Source organism: Oncorhynchus masou, chromosome 17 (assembly GCF_036934945.1).
Source record: "Oncorhynchus masou masou isolate Uvic2021 chromosome 17, UVic_Omas_1.1, whole genome shotgun sequence".
Taxonomy (NCBI): Eukaryota; Metazoa; Chordata; class Actinopteri; order Salmoniformes; family Salmonidae; genus Oncorhynchus; species Oncorhynchus masou.
Window position 1 is genome coordinate 33,566,457 of NC_088228.1, and position 24,612 is coordinate 33,591,068.

At 42.4% G+C, this 24,612-nt stretch overlaps 2 protein-coding genes across 2 annotated transcripts in view; one reads left to right on the top strand and one right to left on the bottom strand.

Moving 5' to 3' along the window:
* The first annotated feature begins 6,301 nt into the window (after positions 1-6,301).
* On the top strand, positions 6,302-8,527 carry LOC135558905 (general transcription factor II-I repeat domain-containing protein 2-like). Its single transcript, XM_064993117.1, has one exon. It carries the CDS (start codon positions 6,302-6,304, stop codon positions 8,111-8,113), a length of 1,812 nt encoding a protein of 603 aa, XP_064849189.1. The 3' UTR covers positions 8,114-8,527.
* Positions 8,528-11,927: 3,400 nt separating this feature from the next.
* LOC135558906 (insulin receptor-like) overlaps positions 11,928-24,612 on the bottom strand; it is a 108,932-nt gene continuing 96,247 nt past the window's right edge. Inside the window, exons 21-23 of the mRNA XM_064993119.1 lie at positions 23,513-23,642; positions 13,855-13,989; positions 11,928-13,656 (exon numbers count right to left, since the gene is read on the bottom strand). Of these exons, the coding sequence (XP_064849191.1) occupies positions 13,263-13,656; positions 13,855-13,989; positions 23,513-23,642 (659 nt within the window). The 3' untranslated portion in view covers positions 11,928-13,262. The remainder of the gene's footprint in view (positions 13,657-13,854; positions 13,990-23,512; positions 23,643-24,612) is intronic.

Here is a 24,612-nt window from a genome sequence, read left to right on the forward strand (position 1 = left end):
GACTTGATTCATGATGATGACTGCTTGACTAGCTTGCTAGCTAAGATTTTGAAAATATGATGTTGACATGATCAGTCCAATCAAAGCTATGGGAGATATGTGATTTGATGTCATTTTACAAATTACCTTGAGCCTTCTTGGATGGGCACTTCTAATGTAAATCTATGGCAGCACCCATGGGGCTTGAATTTTGGAGTTCTCCCTGTAGATTTTGCAGTGAAGTAGTGTCCCCATGCGTGACAGAACACTGAGCCAATCACGGTGCAACTAGAGAACATTACCAACCCCTACGCTGTGTATTTTCCGCTGGCTGCCCCACCATCACAAAAAGCACTGAGCTAGGCTGAAACCTGCATTTTTGAGCTGCCTTACTCAAGAGCAAAAAATAGACATGTTTGTATGCAGCTTTATTAACACATTTAAAAAAAAATGGTTTGTAAACTGATATGTGACACATATTAATGCCAAAATAACATGCAAAACATGCAACTTTTCTTTTGCTAAACATATTGGGTCTCAAATGACGATTTGAGACCCACCAGTGATGATGGGTTGCCACTGAACATCATACATGTATCATCAATTGCCAACATCAATCGTTGCTTAAGTATCCTTAATAGGCAGCTAGCAAAAACAAAAACACACGATTCAGCAGCAGCTGCCTCTGCTGCTCGAGCCCGACTCGGCGTCTGTCTTTCCAACGGTCGTTATTAGAGTCACTCAGTTGGTTAACAGTCGAGGCCAGCCGGAGAAGATAACAAAAAGTTCAAAATATGTAATTGTAGCTTTTGTATTTGTAATAATTAGTTTGGATGTTGTGGTTTGCTTAGATTCTTGAATGGTCATGGTTGTTTTCAAAGTTTCTCCGTTAACATCAGATAACATTAATGTTAGCTAGCTATCTTAGCCAACTGTTAGAGCAGAGGTAGCTAGCTAAGTCAATACATTTAGTGTATATCCTGTGTGATATTAGATAGTTAATTGAGCTACAGTTGAAGTCGGAACTTTACATACACCTTTAGCCAAATACAGTGAAACTCAGTTTTTCACAATTCCTGACATTCAATCCTAATAAAAATTACTTGTGTCATGCACAAAGTAGATGTCCTAACAGACTTCCCAAAACAATAGTTTGTTAAAACAAGAATATATGTGGAGTGGTTGAAAAACAAGTTTTAATGACTCCAACCTAAGTTTATGTATACTTCTGACTTCAACTGTAGCTAGTGTTTTTGTTTATAAAACATTGGTAGTCTAGCTAAGACTAGACAAAGCACCCGGTTAACATAGTTACTGTAGCTAGCTAACAGTCACAGTTAGCTACGCTAGCTAATCTTAGCTAGCTAGCTATGTCCAGTGAGTCACAAAGGACCACAACTGGAATCAAGTGCAGATGGCAAAGAGTTCTCCCAAGATTCAATGATGATAATGGTTTATTTAGTTTCAAGTGTACTATGGATGATAAATGCTGCATTACAGTAACACATACAATATGTACTTGTAGCTTTTGTATTTGTAGTAGTCTATATCGTCGCAGTCATAAAGTATTCAGAGCCCTTGACTTTTGCCACTTTTTGTTACAGGCTCTGGCTGGGCCACTCAAGGACATTCGGAGACTTGTCCTGAAGCCACTGCTGTGTTGTCTTGGCTGTGTGTTTAGGATCGTTGTCCTGTTGGAAGGTGAACCTTTGACCCAGTATGAAGTCCTGAGCGCTCTGGGGCAGGTTTTCATCAAGGATCTCTCTGTACTTTGCTCCATTCATCTTTCCCTCAATCCTGACTAGTCTCCCAGTCCCTGACGCTGTAAAACATCCCCCAGGGTGATTCTGCCACCACCATGATTCACCATAGGGGCGAAAAAGTATTTAGTCAGCCACCAATTGTGCAAGTTCTCCCACTTAAAAAGATGAGAGAGGCCTGTAATTTTCATCACAGGTACACTTCAACTATGACAGACAAAATTAGAAAAAAAAATCCAGAAAATCACATTGTAGGATATTTAATGATTTTATTAGCAAATTATGGTTGACAATAAGTATCTGGTCACCTTCAAACAAGCAAGATTTCTGGCTCTCACAGACCTGTAACTTCTTCTTTAAGAGGCTCTTCTGTCCTCCACTCGTTACCTGTATTAATGGCACCTGTTTGAACTTGTTATCAGTATAAAATACAACTGTCCACAGCCTCAAACAGTCACACTCCAAACTCCACTATGGCCAAGACCAAAGAGCTGTCAATGGACACCAGAAACAAAATTGTAGACCTGCACCAGGCTGGGAAGACTGAATCTGTAATAGGTAAGCAGCTTGGTTTGAAGAAATCAACTGTGGGAGCAATTATTAGGAAATGGAAGACATACAAGACCACTGATAATCTCCCTCGATCTGGGGCTCCACGCAAGATCTCACCCCGTGGGGTCAAAATGATCACAAGAACAGTGAGCAAAAATCCCAGAACCACACGGGGGGACCTAGTGAATGACCTGCAGAGAGCTGGGACCAAAGTAACAAAGCCTACCATCAGTAACACACTATGCCGCCAGGGACTCAAATCCTGCAGTGCCAGACGTGTCCCCCTGCTTAAGCAAGTACATGTCCAGGCCCGTCTGAAGTTTGCTAGGGAGCATTTGGATGATCCAGAAGAAGATTGGGAGAATGTCATATGGTCAGATGAACCCAAAATATAACTTTTTGGTAAAAACTCAACTCGTCGTGTTTGGAGGACAAAGAATGCTGAGTTGCATCCAAAGAACACCATACCTTCTGTGAATTATGGGGGTGGAAACATCATGCTTTGGGGCTGTTTTTCTGCAAAAAAGGACGACTGATCCATGTAAAGGAAAGAATGAATGGGGCCATGCATCGTGAGATTTTGAATGAAAACCCCCTTCCATCAGCAAGGGCATTGAAGATGAAACGTGGCTGGGTCTTTCAGCATGACAATGATCCCAAACACACCGCCCGGGCAACGAAGGAGTGGCTTCGTAAGAAGCATTTCAAGGTCCTGGAGTGGCCTAGCCCGTCTCCAGATCTCAACCCCATAGAAAATCTTTGGAGGGAGTTGAAAGTCCGTGTTGCCCAGCAACAGCCCCAAAACATCACTGCTCTAGAGGAGATCTGCATGGAGGAATGGGCCAAAATACCAGCAACAGTGTGTGAAAACCCTGTGAACACTTACAGAAAACATTTGACCTCTGTCATTGCCAACAAAGGGTATATAACAAAGTATTGAGATAAACTTTTGTTATTGACCAAATACCTATTTTCCACCATAATTTGCAAATAAATTCATTAAAAATCCTACACTGTGATTTTCTGGATTTTTTTTCTCATTTTGTCTGTCATAGTTGAAGTGTACCTATGATGAAAATTACAGGCCTCCCATCTTTTTAAGTGAGAGAACTTGCACAATTGGTGGCTGACAAAATACTTTTTTGCCCCACTGTACATATGAGATGAGTAAAGCAGTATGTAAACATTATTAAAGTGACGTAGTGTTCCATTATTAAAGTGGCCAGTGATTCCATGTCTATGTATATAGGGCAGCAGCCTCAAAGGTGCAGGGTTGAGTAACCGGGTGGAAGCCAGCTAGTAATGGTATTGGCCAGATGATGAGTGGTGACTGGTTTCCTTCATGATGCTTGGCATTCAGGCCAAAGAGTTCAATCTTGGTTTCATCAGGAAGATAATCTTGTTTCTCGTGGTCTGAGAGTCCTTTAGGTGCCTTTTGGCAAACTTCAAATGGGCTGTCATGTGCCTTTTACTGAAGAGTGGCTTCCGTCTGGCCCCTCTACCATAAAGGCCTAATTGGTGGAGTGCTGCAGAGATGGTTGTCCTTCTGGAAGGTTCTCCCATCTCCACAGAGGACCTCTGGAGCTCTGTCAGAGTGACTATAGGGTTCTTGGTCACCAATTGCTCAGTTTGGGATTCCCTCAACCAGCTTCATGGAATGCATTTCAATTAAAAGGTATTCTTGGTTGAAAGTTAATTTGTGGAATTTATTTCCTTCTCAACCAGCTTCATGGAATGCATTTCAATTAAAGGGTATTCTTGGTTGAAAGTTAATTTGTGGAATTTCTTTCCTTCTTAATGCATTTGAGCCAATCAGTTGTGCTGTGACAAGGTAGGGGTGGTATTCAGATGTCCTTATTTGGTAAAAGACCAAATCAAAATTATGTCAAGAACAGCTCAAATAAGCAAAGAGAAATGACAGTCCATCGTTACTTTAAGACATGGTGGTCAGTCAATCCGGAAATTTTCAAGAACTTTTAATGATTTTTCAAGTGTAGTTGTAAAAACCATCAAGCGCTATAATGAAACTGGCTCTCATGAGGATCACCACAGGAAAGGAAGACCCAGTTACCTCTGCTGCAGAGGACAAGTTAATTAGTTACCAGCCTCAGAAATTTCAGCCCAAATAAATGCTCCAAAGTTCAAGTAAAAGACACATCTCAAATGTTCAGAGGACAGTGTGAATCAGGCCTTCGTGGTCTATTTGCAGAAAATAAACCACACGAAGAAGAGACTTGCATGGGCCAAAAAACACAAGCAATGGATATTAGACCAGTGGAAATCTGTCCTTTGGTCTGATGAGTCCAAATTTGAGATTTTTGGATCCAACCGCCGTGTCTTTGTGAGACACAGAGTAGGTGAACGGATGATCTCTACATGTGTATTTCCCACCGTGAAGCATGGAGGAGGAGGTGTGATTGTCTCGGGGTGCATTGCTGGTGACACTGTCTGTGATTTATTTAGAATTCAAGGCACACTTAACCAGCATTCTGCAGCCATACGCCATCCAATCTGGTTTGCGCTTAGTGGGACTATCATTTGTTTTTCAACGGGACAATAACCAAACACACCTCAAAGCTGTGTAAGGGCTATTTGACCAAGAAGGAGAGTGATGGAGTGCCACATAATATGACCTGGCCTCCACAATCACCCAACCTCAACCCATTTGAGATGGTTTGGGATGAGTTGGACCGCAGAGTGAAGGAAAAGCAGCCAGCAAGTGCTCAGTATATGTGGGAACTCCTTCAAGACAGTTGGGAAAGTATTCCAGGTGAAGCTGTTTGAGAGAATGCGAAGTGTGCAAAGCTGTCAATCAAGGCAAAGGGTGGCTAATTTGAAGAATCTGAAATATAAAATATATTTTGATTTGTTTAACACATTTTTGGTTACTACATGTGTTTTGTCATAGTTTTGATATCTTCATTATTATTCTACAACATAGAAAATAGTACAAATAAAGAAAAACTGGAATGAGTAGGTGTGTCCAAACTTTTGACTACTACTGTATGTGGCAGGGTCTACAGACAATCACGGATTACAAAGGGGAAACCAGCCACATCGCGGACACCGACCTCTTGCTCCTGGACAAGCTAAACACCTTTTTCGCCCGCTTTGAGAATAACACAGTGCCACCGATGCTGCCCGCCCCCAAGGACGGTGGGCTCTCATTCTCCGTGGCCGACGTGAGTAAGACATTTAAGTGTCTTAAACCTTGCAAGGCTGCCGACCCAGCCGGCATCCCTGGCCACATCCTCAGAGCATGCGCAGACCAGCTGGCTGAAGTGTTTACAGACATATTAAATCAAATTGTATTTGTCACGTGCCAAATACAACAGGTGTAGTAGACTTTACCAGTGAAATGCTTACTTACAAGTCCGTAACCAACAATGCAATTTTAAGAAAATACCAACAAAAAAACTAAGAGATAAGAATAACAAATACTTATAGAGCAGCAGTAAATAACAATAGCGGGGCTATATACAGGGGGTGGCGGTACAGAGTCAATGTGCGGGGGCACCCGTGTCGAGGTAATTGGGCCAAAACGTAGTATTCAATCTCTCCCTATCCTAGTCTGCTGTCCCCACTTGCTTCAAGATGTCCACCATTGTTTTTGTACCCAAGAATGCAAAGGTAATTGAACTAAATGACTATCGCCCCATAGCACTCACTTCTGTCATCATGAAGTTCTTTCAGAGGCTAGTTAAGGATATATATAATCATATAACCTCTACCTTACCTGACACCCTAGACCATGGATGTCAAACTCTGGCCGGTGGGCCAAATTTGGCCCGCGGGGTAATTATATTTGGCCCGCGAGACAATACCAAATTACTACTAGAGCTGGCCCGCCGGTATTATACAGCGCATTCACCACTAATACTACGAATCCCATAATGCTCTGCTGTTTTCGCGCGCCAATCAGGACAGGACCCAGAAACGCTCTCTCCTCTGTGACAGTAGTCATAGCAACATAGACGCTACAACTGTCAGCGAGCTAACCCTTTCCAAAAATGGCAAATAGAAAGGCAGAAAACAGGAGCTTTCTGGACAAGTGGGAGGCAGAATATCTGTTTACATATGTAAAAGACAAACCTGTTTGTCTTGTTTGTGGAGTCAACGTAGCTGTAAGTAAGGAGTACAACATTAGACAACACTATGAAACGAAACACCATGACAAATACAAGGACCTGGACATGACTCAAAGGAGCCAGAAAGTAGAGGAGATGAAAAGAAGCTTGGTTTCACAACAGAATATGTTTAAAAAAGCCACATCACAAAGCGAGGCTGCTGTAAAGGCTAGTTATATAGTGGCAGCAGAGATCGCAAAATCAGCCCGGCTCTTTAATGAGGGAGAGTTCATGAAAAAGAGCATGATGAAGGTTTGTGACCTCGTATGCCCAGAGAAAAAACAAGCATTTTCAAACGTGAGCCTGAGCAGGAACACAGTAGCTGATCGCACATGTGATCTTGCCACCAATCTGTATGACCAGCTGATGGAAAAGGGAAAAGATTTTGTTGCGTTCTCCCTCGCTGTGGATGAGAGCTGCGACGCATCTGATACTGCTCAGCTGTCAGTCTTCATCCGTGGAGTGGACTCAAATCTGTGTGTTACGGAGGAGCTATTAGGATTCAAATCAATGCATGGCACAACCACAGGAAAGGAAATCTTTGAGGAAGTTTCCAAATGTGTAACTGAAATAAAGCTGCCGTGGGATAAACTCGTTGGATTAACGACAGATGGTGCGCCAGCGATGTGCGGTAAAAAGAGTGGACTGGTGGGCATGGTTCGGGAGAAGATGCGGGAAGAGAACTGTGCAGGTGAGCTAACTGTTTACCACTGCATCATACATCAGGAAGCACTGTGTGCCAAAGCCCTAAAGATGGAACATGTTATGACCACAGTAACACAGGTAGTTAACTTTATAAGAGCCAAAGGTCTAAATCACCGGCAGTTTAAATCTTTTCTGGAGGAGTGTGGTTCGGAATACGCAGACGTGCCGTATCACACAGAGGTGAGATGGCTAAGCAGAGGAAAAGTACTGAACAGATGTTTCGAGCTGCGTGAGGAAATATGTCAATTCCTGGAAACCAAAGGGAAGGATACAGCAGAGCTCCGGGAGCAAAAGTTCCTGTGTGAGCTGGCCTTTCTCTGTGACATCTCGAGCCATCTCGATGCGCTGAACCTGCAGCTTCAGGGGCGGGGGCGCATCATCACAGACATGTACGCTGCAGTGAGGGCCTTCAAAACTAAACTGTGCCTGTGGGAGAATCAGATGCTGCAAGGAAACCCTTGCCATTTTCCCTGCTGCCAATCCATAAAAGCGCAGATCTCTACCGCCGTGTTCCCATGCGCACAGTTTGCTGAAAAACTCAGTGTTCTCGCCGCTGAGTTTAGCCGGCGATTTGCCGACTTTGATGCCCAGAAATGCAAGTTTGAACTGCTTAGTAATCCCTTCGCAGTTGATGTGGAAAATGCACCAACCAACATCCAAATGGAGCTGATTGAACTCCAGTGCAACGACACGCTGAAGTCAAAGTATGATGCTGTGGGCGCCGCACAGTTTCCACGGTTCATCCCTGACACAATGCCTCAGCTCCGCACGCAAGCTGCTCAGATGCTCTCCATGTTCGGCAGCACTTATCTATGCGAGCAACTTTTCTCCTCGATGAAGATGACCAAAACAACTCACAGGAGACGTCTGACTGATGAACATCTTCGCTCGATACTGAGGATTTCTTCAGCTCAGAGCTTGAGCCCAGACATTGATGAACTAGCATCCAAGAAGAGATGCCAGGTATCTGGCTTGGGCACATCAGATTAGACCAGTGTGCAATTATTAACGTTTTCTTTATGCACTTTTTCTTGCTACAAGGCATGGGCTTGAATGGTTGATTGATTTATTATCATTTTATTTGTAAAATTATTAGCCAGTGGAAAAAGTTTATTTTGGTATTTAAATCAGAAGGCTGCAAATAGAAAAGAGGCATACAATTTTTATTTAAATTTTATTTATTTAATAAATGAATGCCATTGATGTGTTTTTTCATTTGAAATTCGATTTTGCATGTCTCCACTATTAAATTATATATTGTATGGTAATAAGCGATGCTTGTTCCATATTCAATGTTAAAGCAAAACTTGTTTGGGTCCATATTAAAAGGTTAATTTGTTCAATGTTGGCCCGTGACTTTGTTCAGGTTTTACATTTTGGCCCACTGGGTATTTGAGTTTGACACCCCTGCCCTAGACCCACTTCAATTTGCATACCGCCCCAATAGATCCACAGAAGATGCAATCACCGTTGCACTGCACACTGCCCTATCCCATCTGGACAAGATGTAAGAATGATGTTCATTGACTGTAGCTCAGCATTCAACACCATAGTACCCTCTAAGCTCATCATTAAGCTTGGGGCCCTGGATCTGAACCCCGCCCTGTGTAACTGGGTCCTGGTCTTCCTGACGGGCCACCCCCAGGTGGTGAAGCTAGGAAACAGCACCTTCTCTTCGCTGATCCTCAACACAGGGGTTCTACTAGGGTGCGTGCTCAGCCCCCTCCTGTACTCCCTGTTCACCCATGACTGCAACTCACCCACACACACCTTCAACTCAATCATCAAGCACCCAATGTCACAGGACGTCCAAAAAGGTAATCAAGGACATCAACCAGCTGAGCCACAGCCTGTAAACCCCGCTACCATCCAGAAGGCGAGGTCAGTACAGGTGCATCAAAGCTGGGACCGGAAGACTGAAAAACAGCTTCTATATCAAGGCCATCAGACTGTTAAATAGCCATCAGTAGCTGGCTACCACCCAGTTACTCAACCCTGCACCTTAGGGGCTGCTGCCCTATATACATAGAATCACTGGTGACTTTAATGTTTACATGCTTCTTTACTCATTTCATATGTATATACCGTATTCTATTCTATTGTATTTTAGTCAATGCCACTCCGACATTACTCGTCCTAATATTTATACATTTCTTAATTCCATTCTTTTACCTTTAGATGTGTTTGTATTGTAGTGAATTGTTAGATGCTACTGCACTGTTGGAGCTAGTATTTCACTACAACTGCAATAACCTCTACTAAAAATGTGTATGTGACCAATACAATTGGATTTAATTTATACAGAACAAAAATATAAACCGCAACATGCAACAATTTCTAAGACTTTTCCTGAGTTACAGTTCATCTAAGCAAATCAGTCCATTTAAATAAATAAATGGGGCCACCAATTGTGCAAGTTCTCCCACTTAAAAAGAAGAGGCCTGTAATTTTCATCATAGGTACACTTCAACGATGACAGACAAAATTAGATTTTTTTCCCCCAGAAAATCACATTGTAGGATTTTTTATTAATTTATTTGCAAATGATGGTGGAAAATAAGTATTTGGTCAATAACAAAAGTTTATCTCAATACTTTGTTATATACAGAGGTCAAACGTTTTCTGTAAGTCTTCACAAGGTTTTCACACACTGTTGCTGGTATTTTGGCCCATTCCTCCATGCAGATCTTCTCTAGAGCAGTGATGTTTTGGGGCTGTTGCTGGTCAACACGGACTTTCAACTCCCTCCAGAGATTTTCTATGGGGTTGAGATCTGGAGACTGGCTAGGCCACTCCAGGACCTTGAAATGCTTCTTACGAAGCCACTCCTTCATTGCCCGGGCGGTCTGTTTGGGATCATTGTCATGCTGAAAGACCCAGCCACGTTTCATCTTCAATGCCCTTGCTGATGGAAGGAGGTTTTCACTCAAAATCTCAATATACATGGCCCCATTCATTCTTTCCTTTACACGGATCAGTCTCCCTGGTCCCTTTGCAGAAAAACAGCCCCAAATCATGATGTTTCCACCCCCATGCTTCACAGTAGGTATGGTGTTCTTTGGATTCAACTCAGCATTCTTTGTCCTCCAAACACGACGAGTTGGGTTTTTACCAAAAAGTTATATTTTGGTTTCATCTGACCATATGGCATTCTCCCAATCTTCTTCTGGATCATCCAAATGCTCTCTAGCAAACTTCAGACGGGCCTGGACATGTACTGGCTTAAGCAGGGGGACACATCTGGCACTGCAGAATTTGAGTCCCTAGTGGCGTAGTGTGTTACCGATGGTAGGCTTTGTTACTTTTTTCCCAGCTCTCTGCAGGTCATTCACTAGGTCCCCCCGTGTGGTTCTGGGATTTTTGCTCACCATTCTTGTGATCATTTTGACCCCACGGGGTGAGATCTTGCGTGGATCCCCAGATCGAGGGAGATTATCAGTGGTCTTGTATGTCTTCCATTTCCTAATAATTGCTCCCACAGTTGATTTCTTCAAACCAAGCTGCTTACCTATTGCAGATTCAGTCTTCCCAGCCTGGTGCAGGTCTACAATTTTGTTTCTGGTGTCCATTGACAGCTCTTTGGTCTTGGCCATAGTGGAGTTTGGAGTGTGACTGAGGTTGTGGACAGGTGTATTTTATACTGAAAACAAGTTCAAACAGGTGCCATTAATACAGGTAACGAGTGGAGGACAGAGGAGCCTCTTAAAGAAGAAGTTACAGGTCTGTGAGAGCCAGAAATGTTGCTTGTTTGTAGGTGACCAAATACTTATTTTCCACCATCATTTGCAAATAAATTCATTAAAAATCCTACATCCTTTCTCATTTTGTCTGTCATAGTTGAAGTGTACCTGTGATGACAATTACAGGCCTCTCATCTTTTTAAGTGGGAGAACTTGCACAATTGGTGGCTGACTAAATATTTTTTTGCCCCACTGTATGCATCGGTTGGTCACAGATACCTTAAAAAAAAGGTAGTGGCTTGGATCAGAAAACCAGTCAGTATCTGGTGTGACCATTTGCCCTATGCAGCGCGACACATCTCCTTCGCATAGAGTTGTTCAGGCTGTTGATTTTGGCCTGTGGAATGTTGTCCCACTCCTCTTCAATGGCTGTGCGAAGTTGCTGGATATTGGGAACTGGAAAACACTGTGTACGTGTCGATCAAGAGCATCCCAAACATGCTCAATGGGTGACATGTCTGGTGAGTATGCAGGCCATGGAAGAACTGGGACACTTTCAGCTTCCAAGAATTGTGTACAGATCCTTGCGACATGGAGCCATCCATTATCATGCTGAAACATGAGGTGATGGTGGTGGATGAATTGCACGACAAGGTGCCTCAGGATCTCGTCACCTCATCTTTGTGCATTCAAATTGCCATTGATAAAATACATTTGTGTTTGTTGTCCGTAGGTTATGCCTGCCATACACGTGGTCTGCGGTTGTGAGGCCGGTTGGACGTACTGCCAAATTTTCTAAAGTAACGTTGGTGGTGTTCTTATGGAAGAGAAAATAACATTACATTTTCTGGGAACAGCTGTTGGACATTCCTGCATTCAGCATGCTAATTGTACACTTGCTCAAAACTTGAGACATGTGGCTTTGTGTTGTGTTGTGCACATGTTAGAGTGGCCTTTATTGTCCCCAGTACAAGGTGCACCTGTGTAATGATCATACTGTTTAATCAGCTTCTTGATCCACCTTACAGGTGTGACATATCTTGGCAAAGGAGATATGCTCACTAACAGGGATGTAAACAAATTTGTGCATGAAATTTAAGAGAAATAAGATTTAAGTGCGTATGTAACATTTCTGGGATCTTTTATTTCAGCAAAGAACGACCTATTAGATGAATTGTACACATGACACCATGACATAGTAAACAACAACAAAGTAAACAGTAACAGAAGCATGTGGACAGAGAAAGAGCGTGGTCATGTTGCACCGTGCTGCTTTATTTATGAAGAGCAGACAGTTTGATTTGATCTGATATCAACGGGCCAAGGCAAGAGAAAATACCAAATGCTGCTGGTTTATCACAAGTCCAAATGATTATTAGTATGAATTCTGGATTAGAAAAAAATAAACATTAGAGACAAACATGTAAAACCTTTTTTTCTACAGACTGGAAATACCTCATGAAAGACAATGTATGTCAAGCACTATGTACAAAAAAAAAATATCAATAATATATTTCTATTTTCTATACCCACTAAAATATATAAAAAGAAGCAGCTATGTCTTCCGAGGAACTCGTTTCTTTCGTCAAAATGTTTTTCTGAAACAGTTTTTTAAATATCCTTCAGCTGTAAATGTGAAAACGCAAAGAGAAAATGAAACGTAAATAAATTAAAAATATATAACCCCCAAAATCTGTTAATTATTTCTGTGTGATGCTGGAATACTGCAGAGTGTGAGGAGAAAATTGACAACAAGCTTCTCCAGTGGATCGATAAAGTTTGTTTGAAGATTTAAAATTGGATTTGAAACATTCATCCATCCAAAAGTTAGTTCTCAAGTGTGTCGTTTGTGTGTCGTTTAAGAGTACAAAGAGACACAGCTCCATGACATAAGATGAAAGCTACAGCCAGAGATAGAAGAGAAGGGCACTTTTACATTGAGCGACCCAGGTGGACCTCCATGGCCCAGGGAGCCCCAGGGACCCAGTGAGTGCAGACCTGCCAAGGGAGAGCGCCTCGGCCTGGGCAAGGGACAGTCTGGAGAGTCCTCGGGTTAGCAGCCTTCTGGTTGTCCCAAAGTTAGATTCACAGTTGATTCCCCAAACTGCCACCCATTTGTGGAAGATTGGAAATATATTTTTTAAGGATCAAAGACTAGAAAGAAGCACGGGGGGTTCTTTCTTAAATACAAAAAGTGTCTGTGTGGTTGTGTCTGTGTGTTTCCTGTGTGAACATTAACATACATACTGTAGTCTATTGGATGTGGCATCTTGACAAGAGAGCATTAACGTCCTGAGATATGTACACTTCGAGAGGGCCTCTGAGTGATAAAAGTGTTTATCTATATAAAATGAAAAAACAAAACAAAAATATATTCATATATTTATATCTATGCATCTGTGTGAGGGAAAGGTTGGGCCTAAGGGGAGATAGGGATACAATATCCATACAGTGTTCTGTTAGGAGGGACTAGACCGAGGCAGAGCTAGTATCCGTCCATTCGTCTTTCCCCCGTTCATGTGTGTGTAGGGGACGTGTTCCTCGTAGCTGTTTTGTCTCAACCCCAGCGATGAACCTGCTTCGTCCCTCTCCGAGCTGTGGTCTCCCCTCTGAGAGTACGAGGAACTGTGGTCCCCTCTCTGGGAGTAGGAGGACGGGTCCAGGGGAATGCTTTCCATGTTGTCCATGTCTAGGTCAAAGTCCTCCTGCTCCTGAGGCTTGTTTTCCTGACTGTAGTAGAAGGAGACCTCCTGGAAGGACTGGTGAAGGTCCTCGTGGAGCATTTCGATGATCTCCTGGAAGCTGGGACGCAGCTTGGGGTTATACTGCCAGCACATCGACATCAGGTCGTGTCTGAATAGCAGGAGAGAGGAGCTGCTGTTACATCTTATAGTTGAGAGCTGATGTTCGTTGTCGTTTAAACACGATTTCATCAATATCACACACAAAAGTGTAATCCATGTTCCATACAGTTCCCTTCAATAATGATTAATCTTGTTATGACCAGTCACAGCTGGACATAGATATGTACAGTATGGAGGTGAGACTTACAGCCGGTCAGCACAGTTGTCTGGTCGGTCCAGAAATCCTCCGTCCATGACGAACTTCAGGACCTGCTCGTTGGACAGGCCCTGGTATGGCTGCTCCGCTAGGGTACTGACCTCCCACAGCACCACACCAAATGACCTGGAAGAGAGACACACAAAAACATAGGAGAGAGAAAAAATCAGTGGCAAGGAAAAACTCCAAAGGTGGATAGGTAGGGAGAAAATCTTGAGAAGATCCAGATTCTGTCCATCTGGACCAGGGATGGGCAACTCCAGTCCTCGGGGGCCTGATTGGTTTCACACTTTTGCCCGAGTCCCAGCTAACACACCTGACTCCAATAATCAAATAATCATGATATTCAGTTTAGAATGCAATTAGTTTAATCAGCTGTGTTTACTAGCGACACGATGGTGGTAGGCCTGATCACAGACGACAATGAGACAGGAGGAGGTCAGTGACCTGGCAGTGAGGTGCCAGGGCTACAACCTCTCACTCAACGTCAGCAAGTAGTGTTAAGGAATTTATTGTTCTTTGAGGTCAGTTCGGTTTCATTTTGGTTATTACAAAAATAATCACGGTTTTCCATTTAGGTTTTGATACATGTGGGTTGAATGCTGTAACACAGAATAAAACAATAAAAGTCTGACAGTTGTCACTATTACTGCTTATTACTTTAATAAAATATTTGTTTTATTTGATTACTATTACCTTACTCCAAGTCAACACAAAGTATAGAGCTGCTGCCTATGCTGTCTGACAAAATCACTATTTTAGGAGTGCTGAATACCAACTTTCAATCTTACAGTGCCTTGCAAAAGTATTCATCCCCCTTGGCGTTTTTCCTATTTTGTTGCATTTACAACCTGCAATTTAAATTGATTGTGAAATGGACATACACAAAATAGTCCAAATTGGTGAAGTGAATTTATTTTTATTTTTTTAAATACATGGAAAAGTGGTGAGTGCATACGTTTTCACCCCTTTGCTTTGAAGCCCCTGAATAAGATCTGGTGCAACCAATTATCTTCAGGAGTCACATAATTAGTTAAATAAAGTCCACCTGTGTGCAATCTAAGTGTCACATGATCTGTCACATGATCTCAGTACATATACAGTTGAAGTCGGAAGTTTACATACACCTTCGCCAAATACATTTAAACTCAGTTTTTCACAATTCTAGTAAAAATTCCCTGTTTTAGGTCAGTTTAGGATCACCACTTTATTTTAAGAATGTGAAATGTCAGAATAATAGTAGCAAGAATTATTTCTTTCTTTCATCACATTCCTAGTGATGAAGTATTTGGTAGCATTACCTTTAAATAGTTTAACTTGGGTCAAACTTTTGGAGTAACCATCCACAAGTGTCCCACAATATGTTGGGTGCATTTTGGCCCATTCCTCCTGACAGAGCAGAGTCAGGTTTGTAGGCCTCCTTGCTCACACACGCCTTTTCAGTTCAGACCACAACTTTTCTATAGGATTGAGGTCAGGGCTTTGTAATGGCCACTCCAATACCTTGGTTTTGTTGTCCTCAAGCCATTTTGCCACAACTTTGGAAGTATGCTTGAGGTCATTGTCCATTTGAAAGACCCATTTGCAATCAAGCTTTAACTTCCTGACTGATGTCTTGAGATGTTGCTTCAATATATCCACATAATCTTCCATCCACATAATCTTCCATCCTCATGATGCCATCTATTTTGTGAAGTGCACCAGTCCCTCCTGCAGCAAAGCATCCCCACAACATGATGCTGCCACCCCCATGCTTCACGGTTGGCATGGTGTTCTATGGCTTGCAAGCCTCTCCCTTTTTCCTCCAAACATAACGATGGTGATTATGGCCAAACAGTTCTATTTTTGTTTTTATCAGACCAGAGGACATTTCTCCAAAAAGTACGATCTTTGTCCCCATGTGCAACTGCAAACCGTAGTCTGGCTTTCTTTATGGCGGTTTTGGAGCAGTGGCTTCTTCCTTGCTGAGCGGCCTTTCAGGTTATGTTGATATAGGACCAGATTTACTGTGGATATAGATACTTTTGTACCGGTTTCCTCCAGCATCTTCACATGCTCCTTTGCTGTTGTTCTGGGACTGATTTGCACTTTTCGCACCAAAGTACGTACATCTGTAGGAGACAGAACGCGTCTCCTTCCTGAGCGGTATGATATGGCTGCGTGCGTGGTCCCATGGTGTTTATACTTGCATATTATTGTTTGTACAGATGATGGTACCTTCAGCCGTTTGGAAATTGCTTGTGGAGGCCTACAATTTCTGAGGTCTTGGCTCATTTATTTTGATTTTCTCATGATGTCAAGCAAAGAGACACTGAGTTTGAAGGTAGGCCTTGAAATACATCCACAGGTACACCTCCAATTGACTCAAATTATGTCCATTAGCCTATCAGAATCTCCTAAAGCCATGACATTTTCTGGAATTTTCCAAGCTATTTAAAGGCACAGTCAACTTAGTGTATGTAAACTTCTGATCCACTGGAATTGTAATGCAGTGAATTCTAAGTGAAATAATCTGTCAGTAAACAATTGTTGGAAAAATACTTGATACTTGTGTCATGCACAAAGTAGATGTCCTAACCGACTTGCCAAAACTATAGTTTGTTAACAAGAAATTTGTGGAGAGGTTGAAAAACAAGTTTTAATGACTCCAACCTAAATGTATGTAAACTTCCAACTTCACCGGTGCCCCAGAGTCTACAACACCTCTAAGCAAGGGACGGCACCATGAAGACCAAAGAGCTCTCCAAACAGGCCAGGGACAAAGTTGTGGAGAAGTAAAGGGTTGTGTTGTAAAAAAATATAAGAAACTTTAAACATCCCATGGAGCATCATTAAATCCATTATTAAAAATTGGAATGAATATGTCACAACAAACCTGCCAAGAGAGGGCCGCCCACTAAAACTCACAGACCAGGCAAGGAGGGCATTAATCAGAGAGGCAACAAAGAGACCAAAGATAATCCTGAAGGAGCTGCAAAGCTCCACAGCGGATATCGGAGTATCTGTCCATAGGAGCACTTTAAGCCAATACACTCCACAGTGCTGGGCTTTTCGGAATAGTGGCCAGAAAAAAGTCATTGCTTAAAGAAATAAATAAGCAAACACTTTTGGTGTTCGCCAAAAGGCATGTGGGAGACTCCCCAAACATATGGAAGAAGGTACTCTGGTCAGATGAGACTAAAATTGAGCTTTTTGGCCATCAAGGAAAATGCTATGTCTGCTGCAAACACAACACCCCGAGAACACACCACCACAGTGAAGCATGGTAGTGGCAGCATCATGCTGTGGGGATGATTTTCATCGGCAGGGACTGGGAAACTGGTCAGAATTGAAGGAATGATGGATGGCGCTAAATACAGGGAAATTCTTGAGGGAAACCTGTTTCAGTCTTTCAGTGATTTGAGACTGGGACGGAGGTTCACCTTCCAGCAGGACAATGACCCTAAGCATACTGCTAAAGCAACACTCGATGGGTTTAAGGAGAAACATTTAAATGTCTTGGAATGACCTAGTCAAAGCCCAGACCTCAATCCAATTGAGAATCTGTGGTATGACTTAAAGATTGCTGTACACCAGCGGAACCCATCTAACTTGAAGGTGCTGGAGAAGTTTTGCCTTGAAGAATGGGCAAAAATTCCAGTGGTGAGATGTGCCAATCTTATAGAGACATACCCGAAGAGACTTGCAGCTGAAATTGCTTCAAAAGGTGGCTCTACAAAGTATTGACTTTGGGGTGGGGGATAGTTATGCACGCTCAGGTCCTGTTTTATTTGTATTATTTCTTGTTTGTTTTCACACACAAAAAATATTTTTCATCTTCAAAGTGGTAGTAGGCATGTTGTGTAAAATCAAATGACACCAAACCCCCCGAAAAAAAACAACATTTTAATTCCAGGTTCTAAGGCAACAAAATAGGAAAAATGCCAAGGGGGGTGAATAGTTTCGCAAGCCACTGTAGATCAGGGTTTCCCAAACTCTGTCCCGGGGAAAAAATGAACAAAATGCAATTCAAATAATTGAACAGACGTCGTCAATTAGTTGTTTAAAACTTCTTAGAGACAGGGAGAAGTATTTTCACATCCGGATGAAAAGTGTGCCCAAAGTAAACTGCCTGTTACTCAAGCCCAGAAGCTAGGATATGCATATAATTGGTAGATTTGGATAGAAAACACTCTAGTTTCTAAAACTGTTAAGATAATGTCTGTGAGTATAACAGAACTGATTTGGCAGGCAAAACTCAGAGGATAAACCATCCAGGGGAAAAAAAATTGAGGTCATAGTATTTCCCAATGGTTTTCTATGGGAAGCCCTATTTAATAGGAACCTGGTTGCAGTTCCTATGGCTTCCACTAGATGTCAACAGTCTTTAGAAATTGTTCAATGTTTTTCATTTGAGAAATGAAGAAGTATGGCTGTTCTTTGTAAGTGTCACTCCAGGTGGAGTCTAATGTTTGGTGCACGTGAACTTGAACGCGCTTCACGTTGTTTTTATCCGGTATTGGAATCAGTTTATCCCGTCTTAAATTTGATTGGTTATTTACGTTTTAGGATACCCGAATTTGGATTAGGAACGTTGTTTGAAATGTTTGGACCAAGTTTACAGGTAATTTATTAGATACTTTGTAGTCATGTTGGGCGAGTTGGAACCTGTGTACTTCTGAATCAAACGCACCAAATAAATGGACATTTTGGGGATATAAAGAAGGAATTTATCGAACAAAAGGAGCATTTATGGTCGATCTTCTGTAGTTTGAATTTGGAGCTCTGCAATTTCACTGAATGTTGTCAAATCGATCCCGCAAAAAGGGATTGGCGCGCGAAGGGATCACTAACAGGTTAAAATCGGAAAAATAACCGAAATTTCAGTTAATCACTCAGCACTATCAGCAAGACAAAGGAGCTGATTGTGGACAACAGGAAACGGAGGGCTGAGCACCCCCCATCCACGTCGGCTGTACTGGAGCGGGTCAAGAGTGTCAAGTTCATTGGTGTCCACCTCATTAAGGAATTAGCATGGTCCACACACCAACACAGGTGTGAAGAAGGTGTGACAATGCCTCTTGCCCCTCAGGAGGCTGAAAAGATTTGGCATGGGACTCAGATCCTCAAAATGTTATAAAGCTGCACCATTGACAGCATCTTGACTGCCTGCATTACCACTTGCTATAGCAACTACATGGCAAGGCGCTTCATGCCATCCGAGCTCTCTGCCATCCAGGACATTTCTACCAGGCTGTGTCAGGGGAAGGCCCTAAAAATTGTCAAAAACTCCAGCCACCCTAGTCATAGACTATTTAGCAGTCGTAAAGGCCCTGCATGGTCAATCCAGCATCTGTATTGGCCGTGCAGCATTTGCGGTGATATGGCCTCTGCAGACATCAGGGCATTCATACTTCTCGCGCTTTACGGAGCAGCGCAGAGCCGTTGAGCATAGTTGTTGAGAAGGAAAGCTACTGCATGGCAAAAGCGGTACCAATGCACCAAGTCTGTAACCAACAGGACCAGTAGAGGCTGGTGGGATGAGCTATAGGAGGATAGGCGCATTGTAATGGCTGGAATGGAATTAATGGAACAAAGTCAAATATGTGATTTCCATATGCTTAATTTGTTTGATACCGTTCAATTTATTCCATTCCAGGCATTACAATGAGCCTGTCCTCCTTTAGCTCCCTCCTCCAACCAGCCACTACTGATCAGGACCCTGAACAGCTTTTACTCCCAAACCACAAAAGCCAATTTATGCTTGATCCAAAAATGGAGGCATGCAGAGACAAAATGGAGATCTGTACCGCATTGCTGTGCGCCTCCCAAATTTTGTAACGATGCAGAGGGCTCCGTATATGACCCAGTGACCTGATTGGTTAATGGTAGGTGAGGCGGGAGGTGCTGTATGAACACAAACTCACCTCCTTGACACTTTCCTTCTCAACAACTATGCTCAACGGCTCTGCGCTGCTCCGTAAAGCGCGAGAAGTATGAATGCCCTGATGTCTGCAGAGGCCATATCACCGCAAATGCTGCACGGCTAATGCAGATGCCGGATTGACCATGCAGGGCCTTTACGACTGCTAAATAGTTAACCAAATAGCTACCCGGACTATCTGCATTGACTCTCTTTTGACTCATCACATACGCTGCTGCCACCGTTTATTATCTATCCTGTTGCAGAGTCACTTTACCCCTACCTATATGTACATATTTACCTCAATTGCCTCGTACCCCTGCATATCGACTCGGTACCCCATATACAGTCATGGACAAAAATATTGGCACCCATGTACTTTTTTAAAGTAACTAAAAATAAGTTGAAATTGAAAAAAGTATTTGGTCTCCACAATTATTTATTTCACAGTTAATATTACAGAACCTTTGTTTTTGATTCAGAACTTAATATATCCATTTAAATCAGAAATGCCATTGACAAAATAATTCACACCCTAGACTTAATATTTGGTAGCACAGCCTTTGGTCAAAATAACTGCAATCAAGCGATTCCTATAACCATCAATGAGCTTCCTGCACCTCTGTACTGGCAGTTTGGCCCACTCCTCTTGTGCAAACTGCTGCAGCAGTTATCCCAGATTAGGAGGGTGCATTCTCCTAACTGCTGTTTTCAGATCTCTCCATGTTTTCAATGAGATTTAGATCTGGACTCATTGCTGGCCAGTCCAGCGTTTTGTCTTGAACCATTCCTGGGTGATTTTTGAAGTGTGTTTGGGGTCCTGCTGGAAGACCGATGACCATCGACGGAGACCGAGCTTTCTGACACTGGGTCCGACATTGCGCTCCAAAATACCTTGGTATCATCCTGATTTCATGATGCCATGCACACGCTCAGGGCGCCCGGTGCCAGAGAAAGCAAAACAACCCCAAAACATCACTCAACTGTACTTTACCAAAAAGCTATAATTTGGTCTCATCTGTCCACAGGACGTTCTCCCAGAAGGATTTTGTCATGTTTAGGTGTGTTTTGGGAAATTGCAGTCAGGCTTTCTTATGTCTTTCTCTCAGCAGTGGGGTCCTCCTGGGTCCCCTACCATATAATTGAGTTGGCGACGGATGGTGCGATTTGAAACTGTCGTACCTTGTGTGTCTGAAGGTTAGCTTGAATCTGTGTGGCATTTGACAGAGGTGCTTTCTCCAACATTCAAACAGTCCTTCGCTGCAATCTTCCATCAAATTATCTTGGGGCCACGTCCAATGAGGTTGGCTACAGTGGCATAGGCCTTGAACTTCTTGATAACATTACATACGGTGGAAACAGGAACATCAAGGTCTCTGGAGGTGGACTTGTCCATGCCTGGCTACAATCTTGTGTCTGACCTCAACAGATAACTCTCTGATTTTCTTTCTTTTGTCCATGCTCATTGCGGTACACACAGTGACACAAACCAGGAGAATGAGTCCTCTTCTCTATTCAAACTGGTTGAATATGTGATGTTTATACTGCAGGCACAGTAAATGAGAATCACCTGCTTGAAATCTAATTATTTCTAACTACTTCTAGAAGGTGCCAATAATATTGTCTGGCTCATTTGGGGGAAAGGGGGATACCTAGTCAGTTGTACAACTGAATGCCTTTAGCTGAAATGTCTCTTCCGCATTTAACCCAACCCCTCTGAATCAGAGAGGTGCGGGGTGCTGCCTTAATTGACATCCACGTCGTTGGCGCCTGGGGAACTGCCTTGCTCGGTGGCAGAATGACAGATTTTTACCTTGACAGCTCGGGATTTGATCCAGCAACCTTTTGGTTACTGGCCCAACGGTCTAACCACTAGGCTACCTGCCACCCCATTGTAGGAATTCTTTGTGGAATTAGCTAAGATGTAGTAAATTTTTTGTTTTGTTCAACTGCACACTGAAGACATAAATATATGGATACCAAAATATGTTTTAATTTAAACAGTTTCCTGGAAGAAATGGTGCATTGTTCGAAAAAAGTGCAAGGGTTCCAATATTTTGGCCACGACTGTGTATAGCCAAGTTATTGTTACTCATTGTGTATTTGACTCATTGTGTATCACAGACAGTGTCAGCAACCCCACACCATCACAACTCCTCCTCCTCCATGCTTCACTGTGACACCACACGTGAAGTTAATCTGTTCACCTACTCTGCGTCTCACAAAGACACAGCGATTGGAACCAAAAATCTTACATTTGGACTCATCAAACCAAAAGACAGATTTCTACGGGTCTAATGTCCATTGCTTGTGTTTCTTGGCCCAAGCAAGTCTCTACTTCTTATTGGTGTCCTTTAGTAGTGGTTTCTTTGCAGCAATTTGACCATGAAGGCCTGATTCACACAGTCTCCTCTGAACAGTTGATGTTGAGATGTGTGTTACTTTAACTCCGTGAAGCATTTATTTGGGCTGAAATTTCTGAGGCTGGTAACTCAAACTTATCCTCTGCTGCAGAGGTAACTCTGGGTCCCCCCTTTCTGTGGCGGTCTTCATGGGAGCCAGTTTTATCATAGCACTTGATGGTTTTTGCGACTGCACTTGATGAAACTTTCAAAGTTCTTGAAATTTTCACGGATTGACTAATGATGGAGTGTTGTTTATCTTTTCTTATTGGAGCTGTTCTTGCCATAATATGGACTTGGTCTTTAATCAAATATGACTATCTTCTGTATACCACCCCTTCTAGAAGGTGCCAATAATATTGTCTGGGTCACTACACAACTGATTGGCTCAAATGCATTAAGAAGGAAATAAATTCCACAAATTAACTTTTAACAAGGCACACCTGTTAATTGAAATGCATTCCAGGTGACTACCTCATGAAGCTGGTTGAGAGAATGCTAACAGTGTGCAAAACTGTCATCAAGGCAAAGGGCAAAGCTACTTTGAAGAATCTCATATATAAAATATATTTCTATTTGTTTAACACTTTTTTGGTTACTACATATGTGTTATTTCATAGTTATGATGCATTCACTATTATTCTACAATGTAGAAAATAGAAAAAATAAATAAAGCCCCTTGAATGAGTAGGTGTATACAAACTTTTGACTGGTACTGTATATAGATTTTCCTCTCTGCATTGTTGTGTCACGCCCTGATCTTTTTCACCTGTCTTTTGCTTGTCTCCACTCCCCACCAGGTGTCTCCCATTTGTCCCCATTATCTCTTAGTTATTTATTCCCTATTTTCTGTTTGTCTGTTACCAGTTTGTCTTGTCCCAGCGTGTTTTCCCATTTCCAGTCTTGCTAGTTTCTGTTTTCTAGTCTCCCCGGTTCTGACCATCCTGCCTGCCCTGAGCCTGCCTGATATTCTGTACCTGTTTATTGCTGCCTTGGATTTCGGACCATTCTGCCTGCCCTGAGCCTGCCTGCCGTTCTGTACCTCTGACTTACTGACCTCTTCCTGCCCTCGACCTGACCTGACCTGGCCTGTCCCCTTGTATAATAAATATTATGAGAACTGTACTATCCGCCTCCTGTATCTGCATCTGGTCATATCCTGAGTCGTGATATGTTGGGAAAAACACACCGGTTGTTTACAAAGCATGTGACAAATAACATTTGAATGGTGAAAAACAGTGACACCACTTCGGCCCGTGAGGACTGCAGTTGCCCATCCCTGCTTTCGACAGTTGGCAAGCATTCACACAGAGAAAGACAGACAAACACAGTCAAGTGTCCTCACCAGCAGTCTGAGTTTGCAGTGAACACTCCATCCTTCAGAGACTCAGGAGCCATCCAGCGGACAGGAAGCAGACCCTTCCCTCCCTTCCTGTAGTAGTCTGTCTCATAGATGTCTCTGGTCATACCAAAGTCTGAAGGAGTGGGGGACAATTAGAACACAACCCACAGATCTGTTATGACCCTATCAAAAATATTCAAATGATATTCTTTGACTTGGTTTTAACTATATTAACATATTAAACGCTTAATAAGGGTGTATTTAACTGATTAATGTATATTCCATAGAAACTGTACAACTGAATTTGTTCGACTCCCCTCCTTTAAAAGTAAGGTGGTGAGTTGCCATACCTCCTACCTTGACAGTCAAGTACTGTCGGCCATTTGTGTGTGTATATAATGGAGCTGGGCGATATGGACAAAAAGTCAAAATGCGAAAAACATAACTATTTTGCTCGATAACGATAAATACAACAATACATTTTGTTTTTAATGGACAGTTACTTTACATTAGCGGCAGGGCTCTATACATCTTTTTCCCAGTGCCAAGTAAGACAACAGATGGTAGCCTATGATTAAAAAAGCTATTTCATCTAACATATCCACGGAATGCATGATTTATATTTTTAGGTGCAACCGGTCAAAATAGGATCCAGAATGATCATATTTATCTTTGGGTGCTACAGAGAGGAATTTGCAGACATCTTTGTGGCCTAGGCTATATTATTCACCGCCTGAGGAAGTGGGAACTCAAAACACTTAGCTAGACTTACTCTAAATAGGATTTTTTTGCTGGATAGCCATGTAGGCTAATTAATTAATCTATTAGTAAATGTAATGTTGTACAAAACCTTTCCAGCACTAGGCCTAGGCTACTTGATGTAGGTTCATTTACCGCAAGTGGAGCGCTCCACTCGGCTCCACAATAAAACCCATACTAAATAAAGTGGTGCTATGAACTCAAAATATATCAATTATATACTCACAGAAAGCTGTGACTCTCCTCTCTGTAACTAGGACAATGGTAGTTGCTTTAAAAACTGTATTTTTCCCGCAATTGTATTTTGAGCAACGATCAAATTCTCAGAATGCATTTCTCCCTCG

What these genes read in the sequence shown, in the direction of transcription:
- LOC135558905 (XM_064993117.1), top strand. Translation starts at nt 6,302, where the DNA reads ATGGCAAATAGAAAGGCAGAAAACAGGAGCTTTCTGGACAAGTGGGAG.